General features: G+C 42.7%; 1 protein-coding gene across 1 annotated transcript; it reads left to right on the top strand.

Moving 5' to 3' along the window:
- Positions 1-660: 660 nt before the first annotated feature.
- GATD3 (glutamine amidotransferase class 1 domain containing 3) lies at positions 661-8,521 on the top strand. Its single transcript, XM_066314095.1, has 7 exons — positions 661-845; positions 3,934-3,986; positions 4,622-4,735; positions 5,058-5,177; positions 6,327-6,419; positions 6,770-6,926; positions 7,544-8,521. The coding sequence occupies exons 1-7, from the start codon at positions 732-734 to the stop codon at positions 7,670-7,672; spliced, it is 780 nt and encodes a 259-aa protein (XP_066170192.1). The 5' UTR covers positions 661-731; the 3' UTR covers positions 7,673-8,521.
- The last annotated feature ends 4,819 nt before the right edge of the window (positions 8,522-13,340 follow it).

Genomic DNA, 13,340 nt, shown 5'->3' with positions numbered 1-13,340 from the left:
GCTTTGTTAATGAAGACACTACAAATACTACCAGTGATCCAGAATTTATTTTCCCAGCATATTCTGCTCTTCTGGATTTGTTTCCTGGTCACTTTTCACTGTTGGGATAGAGGAGAGGTATATATAAATATTAAAGGTAACCGTGATGAGGCTTCCCCTCAGTCTCCTCCAGGCTGAACAGACCAAGTGCTCTCCACACAGCTTCTCAAGGCCTTAATCATATTCATTGCTCTCCTCTGGACACTTTCTGATAGTTTACTACTTTTCTTTTCAGCCTTTTATTCCCAGTATGTCCGTACATCCAGGATTGCCCCATCCCAGCAGCAGAATCCAGCACTTTTCCAATGTTCAACTTCACACAGATGGTGATTGCCCATCTCTGTAATTCATCGAGGTCTCTCTGCAAGCCCTGCGCGCCCTCGAAAGACCCAACAACTCCTCCCAGTTTTGTGCCGTCTGCCCACTTTTATTATTTTTCCCGTGTAATTTCCTCGCCGTTATGTTTTTACCCTCAGTCCCCTTCCCGCCGCTCCCGATAAACGAGGGCTGGGAAGGGACCGCGGGTCCCGGCCCTGAGCTGGCTCCTCCCGGCCGCCAGGGGGCGCCGCCAAGGGCGCAGCGGCCTCCGCTTCCCGTGCCCTCACCCGTTCCCTTCCCGCCTCCTCCGTTCCCTTCCCGCCTCCTCCGTTCCCTTCCCGGCCCCTCCGCCGCCGCTCCCCGCGCCCTCAGCCATGCTGACCTCCCGAGGCCCGGCCTTGTGCACCGCACTGCGGCGGGCAGCGCCCGGCGGCCTCGCTGCCTTCCACTCCTCCGCTCGGCGCTGCCGCGGCGCCCGCGTCGCTGTGGTGAGTCATGGAGGAGCGCGGGGCCCGGGGCAGCGCTGAGGACAAGCGTTTGTTTGGTGTTTTACTGGCTGGTTCTCCGTGGCCACCCTCGGCCCTGCAGCCGGGGTCGCTCCGGCGGTGGGGCCGGTGCAGGGGAGGGCTCGGCGGGGCCTAGGAAAGCCTCCCCTGGTGGCTGCGACAGCTGGAAACGCTGGGGAGACGCTGAACTTGAGAAGAGAAGGCTGCTTACAGTTCAGAAAACTGGAGGAAAGCGGACCAGGAGTGGGAAAGATGTAAAAATTGACGTCTGTGTGTTGGTTGTTGGCCTGGAGTTGATTTGGGAAGGACCAGAGAATGACAGGATGGGGCGGGCGGGAAGGGCCCGCGGCGGGTCACCGTGTCCAGCCCCGCTGCTCGGGCACAGCGCACACAGCACAGGGTTGTGTCCGTAAGGCTCTGGAATATGTCCCGTGAAGGACATTCCATACCTTCTCCGGGTGTCTGTCCCGGTGCTCGGTCACTGCACAGTGAAGTTCTTCCTCATGTTCAGGTGGAACTTCCTTTGCCTTAGTTTATGCCCATTCCTCTTGTCCCATTGCCTGGCACCTCCAGGCAGAGCCTGGTTCATCCTCTGACACCTCCCATTTAGATATTTGTACACGTTTATGAGGTCTCCTCTCAAACATGGTCTCTCTCCAAACATGGCTAAAGTTGTTTGCTATTGTGTGAAGTGTGCCTATCATAATCTCTAGGCACATGTACTTAAATTAATACATAAAAATGACCTTGTTGCAAATCAAGAGAACTTGCAAACCTTCTCTTTGCTTCTGCAGCTCTTCCTCAGGCAAAAGCCTGAATAAATAGATAAACCCTGCAGCATGCTCTGAATGCTTATAAATGTGGACTCTGCCAGACTGATGGGGTGAGGGAGTTTGAGAGAACCTTGCCTTTGGGCTCTGTATTTAGGGCTGTTGGTGAGAGTAGATTAGCTCACCTCAACTTCAGGAATGGGACAGAGAATGAGTTCATGTTTCAGGGATTCATTCACTCTAGGCAGCACCTTGAAAGTTCATGTTTCGCACCATTAAAATGTGATGCGTCTGTAGGATTTGTAAATTTTATTTTATTTTTTGCTGCTAATGGTGTGGCTGTCAGAGTACTCAGCTTTTTTCGAACTTTTCTTTTCTTCACCTGAAATAGCAACTTCATGTCTTCTGGAGGCTGAACAGCTCCCTCAGCCTTTCCTTGTAAGAGATTCCTCAGTCCCTCCCTCATCCTCACTGCCCTCCACTGAACCCACTCCAGGAGCTCCGTGTCTCCTTTGAACTGAGGAGCCCAGGAGAACTTAACCTGAAATAGTTCATAGTCTTACTGGGTGAGGTATTGGCAGTGAATATATTTAAACAGGGTTATGCTTTTTGGCAGGAAGGGGGTAAAACATGTTGCAAATACAGAAGAAGGCGAGGAGATGGAAGAGCTACAGATTGCCGAAGGAAAATACAGGCTGTCAATGGTGTCTCAAATGGATACACAGCTTTGGAACTCAGTGGACAGTCTGAAGCTCAAGCTTTGCAGAGTCCAGACAGCATTAAACATAAAGGAATAAGATAGACAGCATTAAATAAAAAGGAATAAGAAGACATTACCTGCATGAAGAAATGGCTAAAAAGTAACCCAACAGGAATGCTGTCATTTTAGCATTTCACAGCTTTTTAAATAGAACTGGGAAAACAAATGTGATTTTTGACATTAGTGATGTAAACTCTTTCCTGTTGTTAAAGATGGATTTGTTATCAAGCAAGTACTGAAATAATAGAACAGTTTATATATAGAGGAGTTGACAATAATAATTTTGGTTACAGTATTTTGGTTTCACTGAGCTTCAAAAAAAATTTAAAAGTGTTGCTCACAGAGCGTAACCCTAGCACAGTTGCTTGTCTGTTTATTCAGTCTAAATTAAATGAAAGATAAAACAAACAGTTATGAAGTAAAAGGCAGCTCTTAAATATCAGAACAAGGTTAACATGGCCAGAAGAACATTCAGGTATCTTGCTCATTTGGTGAAGTGATGGTGATATTTGGTGAAGTGATGCCCATATAACAGCAGACACTCGGGTATTGTCACCTGGAAGTCCCAGTCTAATATTACTTACTGACTTACATTTTTTCAGTTGCTCCTTTTCAGCTGTGAGTGTCTGTTTTTAAAAACTCTCGAGCTTCAAAAAAACTGAGGGAAAACCAGGAAGGAAGATATTAAAGTAAAAATAAAATTAATAGAAAGAGAAAAGGAAATTGACTTCCTAACTGGGTTTTTTTTCTTTCAGAACAAAGAACCAAATAAAAAGCCCCAAAAGTGTTCATCAATATACTTTCAGGAACTAGATAAATCTTTGGATTTCTTTGGCTTTGTTTCGTTCTTACAATGGCTTTAAAAAAATTTTTTTTTCTCCTTCTACTTTGTCAGATTCTCCACCCACACAAGGGTAGCTGACTGCTTTGTGCTTTTTATTCTCTGGTGTGTATAAACAAATTAAAACTATTATTTCCACATTATTTAGAAAAGTATGGCTAATACAGCATAATTGTATTATTGCATTAAAAGTGATTTAGCTGTTCATCTCTGATGCTGATGCTCAGGTAAAATACAGCAGCAGGTAAAATAGTTTATTTTAAATGAGCCCTCAAAGAGGGACCCAAATTTCTCTCCCTCTTCTGATTAATGTGCACCTGGCTGAGAAATTTGTTTCACATGGATGTGGACACTTAGAAGAAAGATGAATTACACTCAGAACAACCCGCTGTGTGCACAGTAAAAACATACCTAAGGGTAACATGTCACTTTATTAACTGTGATATAAATGTATAAGCCAGGAAATAAATAGCGGTGATTTCTGAGCCCTGTGCTGGGTTGCTATAAATAGGAAATGCCAGTTCTGCAGCGTGTCAAGTGGTGACACCAGTGCAAATGGCATGGTGTTCACTGGCATAGTAGGAGCTTGATTTTAAATTGTTGTTTGTTAACTGTTTTTTTTTTTAATGTTACCTTGTGAAAGATCCTGTGTCACCTTTTTTGTGTCACCTGCAGTCCTCTGTTGTTCTCTCTCTGCAGGTCCTGTCTGGCTGTGGTGTCTATGATGGCACAGAAATCCACGAGGCGTCAGCGTAAGTTGCTTTTTGGGACTGTGGGCTCCAAAAAAGTCTCCATTACATTGGAGCAGTTTGTTTAATTTAGTTTTGCTGTCTCTGGCCATCAGGATTACCCTGAGAGATGAATGATGAGCTTTCTCACAGTTTTCTCACAGACTAATTGTGAGCTCAGGCTGCATTCTTATAAAACTCAGTGATTGTCCAAAGACGCAGCACCGTGCAGGTGATGCTAGAACAATGAGTCAGAGAGAGACTCTCTTCAGAAATAGAAATTCAGAGTTCCAGGTTCAATCTCAAGAGAGTTAAATACAGACTTAATTTCAGAACCACTTGAGTTTCCATTCCTGGGGCTAAATCTAACAGCACACTTATTAATGCTTAAGTGGAATTAACTCTTACTGTGAGTTAATAAGAGATGTGTCACTTAGACCTAGATTAAATGTTAATGGCTATGTTAATTGTGAGATTCTTCCATAACACCTGGGGACTTGTAGAAAGACAGCTTTTGTTGTTCATGGTTGCCTGCTTTAGTAGGATGTGTATTTTTCCTCATCTTTCAAAGTCAGTTGGTGGAATATTTGTAGCAGATTCAGGGGTCAGATAAAGCCTCTCCTTTAAAGTTTTCTCCATGTTCTATCTCCTTTTTTTAGTGTATTGGTACACCTGAGCCGTGGGGGAGCTGAGGTTCAGATGTATGCTCCAGATGTCCCTCAGATGCATGTCATTGACCACAGTAAAGGACAACCAGCTGAAGCTGAGTCAAGGTAAGTCTGTGATGTGTTAGGCAGTGTTCAGATGTAGCAGCCTGTAATGGTTCTTGCAGCACTTGGCTGATGCCTTTAGTAGCTTTATGCCAACTGTGGTGGTTTTCTTGGAGAGAAGATACTACATGAGTTTTCTGGACTTGATTATATCCAGTCTGTCAGTGCCTCTGTCTCCCAGCAGTAGCATTTCACAACCATCAGTAGCTCCAGTTACTGAATACCAATGTTGTGTCTTCCTCCTCTTCCTCTTCAAAACCTTACTTACACTGTTCTCCGTGCAAATGCTTCATTAATCCCATTGTTTTACTCCTGGTTCTTCAAGGAATGTTTTGGTGGAATCTGCGAGGATTGCGCGTGGTAAAATCGCGAGCCTGGCGAAGCTCACCACGGCAGACCATGATGCTGTGATATTCCCCGGTGGATTCGGAGCTGCCAAAAACTTGTGAGTGCCAACCAAGCATCAGATTCCTCAGCTAAATAGTCATAATTAACCATGCATAATCAGCCTGGCAAAGAGAGGACTTGGGGGTGATCTAATTGCAGCCTTTCGGTACCTGAAGGAAACATGCAGAAAAGATGGAAGGAGACTTTTTACAAGGGTCTGGTGTAATGGTACAAGGGGGAATGGCTTCAAACTGAAAGGTAATAGGTTTAGATGAAATATTAAGAAGCAGCTGCTTGCTGTGAGGATGGTGAGGTACAGGTTGTCCAGGAAAGCTGTGGATGCTCCATGCCTGGCAGTGTTCAAAGCCAGGTTGGATGGAGCTTGGAGCAATCTGGTCTAGAGGGAGTTGTCCCTGCCTATGGCAGAGGGATAGGAATGAGATGATCTTCAAGGTCCCTTCCAGCACAAACCATTTTGTCATTCTGTGAACCAGTAAAATCCATAAACAGCCTTATTTACTACATATGTAACCTCTAATTAGTAAGGATAACTCCTTTCAAAGCTTGTAATTTTCTTGTTTTAAATCCTCTGAATGATGTTAATGAAAATTCAGGAGTTTAGATAATGCATAAGAAGTTCTTTTTCCTCCTCCTAGTGGTGTTTCTTTTTGGGCCTGAGGGAAGTGAAGGTAAAACTTAAATGGTTTCAGGTGCTTGTAGTGTTATTACTCTGTTTCTTCCTCTCTGCCTACCCAAAAATCCCCTGTTGCTTTATAAATATAAAACAACAGCTGGCTTAAAGAAAAAAAGGAACAAAAAGTGTTAGCCATGTGGAATGCTGATTATCTTGCTGTTGAGATGCCTTTTTGTTGGCTTTGAGAAACATGAATGTTACTTCCTGTTTCTTCTTATATATTTTTCTTCTTTGAAAAGATTGCTGTTCTACTTCTCAGTAATCCTAGAAAGCTTATTTGATAATTCTCATTTTAAGATGTTTTCATTAAGTAAAGGACTTTTTGGCAGACCAAAGCCTTAGAAGAGGGACACTGGCTAAAGCATGGATTGTCATCTACAGAGTGTTTTTAACCAATTTCTTAGTAGCTGTTAAGTTTGGGATGAACCTTTGGAGCCAGTTTCACGTCAGATAGGCAAATACCCCTGTCTGTAGGTTTATACTGAGCTTTGTGTAAGTTTCTTCTTGTGACAGATCCACCTTTGCTGTTGATGGGAAGGATTGCAAGGTGAACAGAGAAGTCGAGCGAGTCCTGAAAGACTTCCACAAAGCAGGCAAACCTATTGGGTATGTATGTGAGTTGGATGGCATTTGTTTGAAAGTGTGAGCATGGAGACAGCCTGTGTTTTGTTGAAATGTGCAGCATGGAGACAACCTGTGTTTTGTTGAAATGTGCAGCTGTTGTTGTTGTAGTTGGAAAAAGCATCTTCTTTTTTGTATAATTTTAGCCTGTTTTTAAAATGTATTTTTTAAGATTTTTGTGTGGGGGCGTGTTTGTCAAAGGAAATGCTGAGAGGAAATTACCTTGTGATGTAGCTCAGGTTTTCAAGGCTGTATCCATTTGAATCTTGTCAACTGTGAGCAAGTTCTGGGATAGTGCTGTTGTAGAATTGCTCTTACAATTCCTTCTGTTGCAGCCTGTGCTGCATTTCCCCAGTGCTGGCAGCAAAGGTGCTCTCTGGTGCTGAGGTAACTGTGGGCCACGAGGAAGAGGAAGGAGGCAAGTGGCCTTATGCTGGGACTGCAGGAGCCATCAAAGAGCTGGGAGCAAAGCACTGCGTGAAAGAAGTGACCATATCCTTTCCTGGTAATTTCCATGTTGGGAGATGGCTTAGAAATGTGTCATTAAAGGAATGAACACTTGTAGGATCTGTGCTTTTCCACGTAGATTTTTATGGGAATGTGCAATGGGTAGCAGATGGCAGTGGTGCAGTGCAGGATGAGAAACTCTTTTGTGCACAGCCCTGTCATTACTGCTGTGTAACTGCACACTGGGAGTTAAAGTTCTCAGTCAGCTCCCTTGGACACCCAATAATACACTAAGTCCTGAATGAACTGGCACATAAAACTGTTGTGAGTTACAGCTGGTCAGATTCTCTTTGAGATTTTTATTCTTTTCTTAAAGTCTAAGGAGACATTTTATTCAGAGACATTCTACCACCATCACTGAATTTTGTAGGTTTTCTTGTGCTTCTGGGTGTTTCTGCAGGTTTCTCATGCAGGTTTTGTATTTCTGGCAAAAATACCTTGTCATAGCTTGGACTATAGGTTGCAGCTGTCTTTAAAGCTGGATGGTATGAGATATTTGGAGGAAGTTTTTATAGGATAGTGGAGCTGTGAGGTTTTGTCAGTGCTGGTTCATTTTGCAGGCAGCATCTACAAGTGCTGTGTTTTCCTTAACTCCTTTTTACGAAGCTCATGTGGACACAAAAAATAAGGTGGTGACCACCCCAGCATTTATGTGTGAAACAGCATTACACCATATCTTTGATGGCATTGGGGCAATGGTAAAGAATGTACTAAAATTAACTGGCAAATAAAATCAGAAACATTTAAATTTAGGATGTAGTATCAAACATATCATGGACCAATGGAGACATTTGCACCTGCTTGTCCTGTTCTAGTGGATGCTGATACAAAGCTGATTGATTCTCAGCTGCAGGATTTTCTATGCCTTTTTGAGAGAGGGGCATTGCAGAGGACAAGGAGCCTGGCCTGAGACAAAGAGCATTTTCTTGAGCTTTTCCATCTGGACCGAGCTGACTGGATATGTTCTGAAACAAAGTCTTCCCAATACACCAATATGAAATCAGTTCTAAGTGGGGAAAAGACTCAAAGCCCTTTCAGAAGCTGAGGGCAGATGTGTTCCAGGGATTTGGCATGTGGCAACATGTCTGGTGGATGAAGAATGGGAGTAGAGAGGAATGAATGCATGGTTCAAGGTGTCTAAGCTCAGGCCTGTGTCTGGGAACTAACAGCCAGGGTCATTTGTTGAGGGAAAAGACATCTTCCACATCTTAATTTAACTCAGTACTAGTGAAAAGATTTGGTTTCCTTTTTGAAGAATCCTACTTTCACAAAGTCATTCTGAACACCAGTGAGCAGCAGGACACAACTGCCACAACAGCAGCACTTTGAAAAACTCATCCATTGGCCCATTATAGTTTTAAGAGGTCTTGAAATGAAGAAGAAAATAATATCCGCTGATGTGACGCACAACTCTGAGGGACAGCAGCCCTGTTAAAGCAGGTGTATGACAAGTAGTGAATGGAATAAACAAGCTCAAATTATCCTAACTTCCCCTGCTTTAGGGTAAGAAAGCTTTCTCCAAAGAAGTATTATTGAATGTCTGGAATAATGTTGTATAAATAAATTAATTTCTGCCTTTATCTTATCCTTGTCCTTTCATTTTCGTTTGGGAGCTACCTTTGATAACTTACACTGATTGGTACATTTTAGAAGTTTTTCTGCTTTTCAGTTCACCAATTTTGCACATTTTTTCCATGTAGAATCCAGCAGAGTCTTCTCCACCTCTTCCAAGTTTTTTGTCACCTTTCTCTTGAGCAGGACACAACATTCCTCAAATTCAAACAAACAAACAAGCAAAATGACACCCCTTACCTTGGATTAAAGTTTCTCTTAGTGACTGACTTGCTGAAGTGAGCCCATATTCTCGAGGGAGAACTGTGTGCTTCATAAATGAATCTACAAGCCTTAGATTGAGTTGGTGTATGGCAAATGCCATTTATAGCTGAACACTGCCAGGGATGTGACTTTCTTTTTACTGGGGTGAGTGAGGAGAGCCAACCTTGTGTGAGTGTTGGGCATGCTCAGCTTGCTCAGAGTTCAAGGAAGAGGCATTTTTGCCTCTGGAGCATCCTATGACTAGTTTTTTGTCACTAAAAGAAAAAAATCACAGTTGGATTTAGAAGATTTGAGTTTGTACTTCGGCGCTGACACTTTTCTTCGTGGACTTTGAGAGATTCCCTGTGCAGATCATCAGCTCCAGTGAGGTTAAAGGAATCATACACAAACACCATTGTGGAAGTAGGCATGGTTCATAAAGTGCATTTTGGACATTCTCTAAAACATTTTTTCTTTATGCATCAAATTCTTCATGAAAGTTTCAGCATCAAGTTGGCAAGAAACAGAATTTAAAACACTACCATTATATAATCCAGTGCAAAACCACCTCTTCTTGAGTTTTGCTTGTACAAAGTGGATTTTTTAGGATCAATTTTATACACAGAAGCTTAGCAGAGGATGGGAGGTCATTGTTCATATAAAATGTAATAACATTTTAAAGTGCATGTGTTTCCCACATCTGCTGGCGGTTTAAAAGAAATTTGGTAAGAGAATATCACGGAACAGAAATGGCACTGAAATCCCCAGGGTGGAAGAACAGCTGCTGTCCCTGTGTTAACAGCACCTTCCTCTGCTGCAAGAACTCAGCTCTGGGTTAAACCTTCCCATGAACTCCCTCACTTCAGCAGGGCTGAGGGCAGGAATTTAAGGTTTCTCATCTTTACAGTTCCTAGGAAGTGAAGCTGTGGTGGCACAAAGCTTTCTTAGATGCTGAATCTTCAGATTCAGGTGCCGTGAGAAAAAGGATGATCTTTGGAAGAAATTGCTGTTGCCATCAGTGAGCAGCTATGGGAAGTTGTTTGGATCACCCAGATGGTGCGTCTTTACAGTACTCAACTCTTTTCACCCTTCTTTTTCAATTTCTCTGAATTTAGAGAGAATGGGTTTTTTTAAAGGAGAATGCACCAGAATCATGTTTAATTTTCTTAATTCTCCATAATTTCCCAGTAATGTGCTGACTAGAAACCTCTGATACACACATTTTTCAAGGATTTAGTGGTGTGGAGTGTTTTTGGTTGTGTTTGTGAAGTGTTTTTTGTTTTTGTTTTTGTTTTTGTTTTTATCCGAAGAAAGTTTAACTTTGCTGGAGGATGTAGGATTGTCATCCTGGCTTTCAGCCAGTGTAAATTTGGAGGGAAATTCCACGTGCATTTAGAGATTATTATTATAGATTTTTCTGCAAAGCTGGGATTTTCCTTTCCTTCCTTAGGGCAGATTGGAGCTGGTGAGGGGGTTTGCTACTTTCAGCCAAGTGGTCAGGAGTTTATGATTAATATGTTTTGCTAAATGCTACCAGAAATAAGAAGTGAGAGAGTCTTCTTGAAGCCTCCACCAGGAGTCATGCAATACCTTGGCTTATGGATTCCTGACATTTCTTATCTTTGGGAAGGACTTAAGAGCTTTGTGCTACTGAAGGGGTGTTGTAGTAATTGTGTTCCTGCTCGAGTTGCATTTCTAGGGCTCATAGGATTGACTTGCAGGGGTGGGAGGAGCTGCTGCCTCTCAGCTGTGATTCTTCTGCCTGTCCCCTTTTCCTTCATTGATGGTTACATGCAAACCTCGTTTTGTGGAAGGTTTCTCTGCAGGTTGTTGCAGTGTTCACAAATTCGGCAGCAGTGCTTTCCTCTTCTAAAAGCAGAAATGAGAGTCGGGGCTTGAGAAACCCGTCTTGTTTTTTACTCTTTGGTTTGTGGCTGCAAGAGACACTTTTTTTAGGAGTATAAAGAGCCAGCAGAGGGCACTTGGTGAACAACGTTCTGTGCAGGGTTCCACTTACCCAGGGACAATATTCCAGCTGTTCCAGCTGGAACGTGGGACAAGTCTGTAGGGCAGTTTTTTTGGACATTTTTGATCCATATGAAGAAAAAACCAAATATTTCTTCCTCCTAGCTTCATAATAATTCCATAATAGCACATCCTATTCCATTGCAATGAATGCATTTGTCCTGCTGTGTTGTTAAGATTCATTTCTTCAGCACAGTTATTTATGCCCCTGAAAATGTAGTAGCAAATAGACATCAATTAAGCTCTAGCCCCTTCCTGTAATACAGATATCTTGGAAAAAAAAGAAGAAAAATGTAGTATAAAGTCATAAAGGCACACAGTGAGGTTTGGGTTTTCTTAATAGGGATGGGGTTTTTTGTTTTCTTTTGTTTTCTTGTTGGGGTTCTATTTAAACACTAGTGTTGTTATGGCCAATGTGACTGAAAATAAAGGTTTGTCGGGAAGGACTTTTATCAGGCCTAGAAATATCCCTGGAAGGAAACACACTGTTTCTTGAAGTGTCTGTGGCTTTGCAAGCCAGCAGCATTTTATATATGTGAATATGCACTTATAATGTTTTTCAGAGTGGGGACTTAGCTAATCCTCCACCTGCAAATAATTAAGAGTTGCCTACATTCCAGGGGTTGAGTCTTTTGTTTGACCTAATTTTCTTCTTCTTGTGGCTTCAAATGCCCAAAGGGAAGGTTGAATGAGTGTCCCCGAGCCGTCAGGAGAATAAAGGAGCTGGTATTTGGTTATTTTCAACAGGATTATTCCAATGGTGGCCAACATCTCTGCAGAGAGAGAGGGAGGAGGAGAAGGGGCTAAACTGGGACTACCCCAAAAGCTGAAACAGAAGTTGTAGTGAAGATTGCAGCTGATAGAAACATGATTTCATGCTGCATATTTAAAAATAATCACCTTCCTTGCTTGTTTCCAGTATTTTTCAGTACTGTTTCTGAGTGTCAAGCTATGGAATGACTGTCCTCAGGCGTAGCTGAATTAATGGTGAAAATTCCAATCTAGTGGAAGGTGTCCCTGCCCGTGGCAGGGGTTTGGAACTGGATGATCTTTAAGGCCCCTTCCAACCCAAACCGTTTTAAGATTTTATGGTTCTGCATCAAATGTGTCCACATGAATTTCTTGATGATGTTCTCTATGGACCATTTCTCCCACATCACATAAAACTAAAGGGAGTTGACAGGTGAAAGCATTAACCAGTTAATCTGGCCTTAGAAAAACATGATCAAACCAACTACATGTTGTCTCTCATCAGTGTTACTGCCAAATATTGAAAAGAATTTGCTTTTACAGACATTCTTTGGCAATAAAAGTGTCCCAAGGTCTCTTATAAATGTCTTTAATGTAACACATTATCAGCCATGTGCTCCTGCCATGTGGAATATGTAAGTGTGTGCCACCAAGGTACTACAAGTGAGAGAAGTGGAGATTACTCCTTAAACGTGTGAGTTGGTTTTGTGCACCTGAAGTTTTCAAAGCCATCCCTCTCGTTCCCAGTGACACTCTGGAAGACACAAGAGCTGAGTGCTTCTCACATTCTGCACAGTGAGGGAACTTTCAGGACAGACACGTCCTGTGTCACCACCTGTAGGCGAATCCACGGACAGCTGGGACAAGGAATTCTGCTGACTTGTTTATTCTAGAACACGTGGGTTTATTGCAAGGGCTGTGGGTAAAAGGGCCTGGCCTTCAGCCACCAGCCTCAGCTGGAGGGAAGTCCCAAAGAGAGAGGGAGAAAGAACAGCAGGGAGAGAGCTGAGAGAGAAGGGAGAGAGAGAGCAACGGGCGGGGGAAGAGAGCAGGAGAGAGCAAGAGTAGGGGGAAGAGGAAGGGTAAGGGAGGAGTTCAGAGAACGAGGTTCTTGTTACAATACATTATATCTCCTTTTGTGATGAATATTCTAATTTACAGAGACCAACCAACACAAGACACAAAATCCTATAGAATCTACATACAGCCTATAAGAACTACTACATCACCATACTGTGTTATATTTTAAACTCTAAAAACTACTCTTTAGACTTTTCTGTTTTGCTCCATTGACCTTTGTATCCCTTAGCCAGCAGAAAGGTATTGTTCAATAAAAAGGGATTCTCCTTCAGCTAGCTAGACTATTGTTTTTGGGTTATATAGTAACTAAGACTCAGTATCCTACAACTCAAAGTAAGCTTTCATTTCTATCCCGATTATAGGTTTCATATTTTCAGAATCTTTTGCTAAGCAAACATATTTATAAGGTTTCCCTGATTCATCTTCCCCAACAACCACCCAGCCAAGGAAGGACAACTCAAGGTCTGTGGGTCACTCAAACCTTCACTTGCAGGAAATTGGAATGGTGGTTGTAGATAACCACTGGGAATAGCATGAAGTGCAGCTCTGGGAAAATATAATAAACAGGGACATTTAAACATCCCAAGTGCTGCTGCAAATCTGAGTCATAAAAAAGGAGAGTTGTAGCAACATTTAGAGGTCACTCAGGCCCTTCTGTATCACACAGCTCTTGTCAGCGGAGGTGCTCAAACAGCGCAGAGCAGCACACAGAACTCACAGCAATAATTA

The sequence above is a fragment of the Sylvia atricapilla genome, chromosome 2 (assembly GCF_009819655.1).
Source record: "Sylvia atricapilla isolate bSylAtr1 chromosome 2, bSylAtr1.pri, whole genome shotgun sequence".
NCBI classification, from domain to species: Eukaryota; Metazoa; Chordata; class Aves; order Passeriformes; family Sylviidae; genus Sylvia; species Sylvia atricapilla.
This window is presented reverse-complemented; position numbering and strand designations above follow the sequence as displayed.

What these genes read in the sequence shown, in the direction of transcription:
- GATD3 (XM_066314095.1), top strand. Translation starts at nt 732, where the DNA reads ATGCTGACCTCCCGAGGCCCGGCCTTGTGCACCGCACTGCGGCGGGCA. An exon ending in GCGGCGCCCGCGTCGCTGTG is followed by an intron (nt 846 to 3,933) that starts GTGAGTCATGGA and finishes CTCTCTCTGCAG; the next exon opens with GTCCTGTCTGGCTGTGGTGT. An exon ending in AAAGCAGGCAAACCTATTGG is followed by an intron (nt 6,420 to 6,769) that starts GTATGTATGTGA and finishes CTTCTGTTGCAG; the next exon opens with CCTGTGCTGCATTTCCCCAG.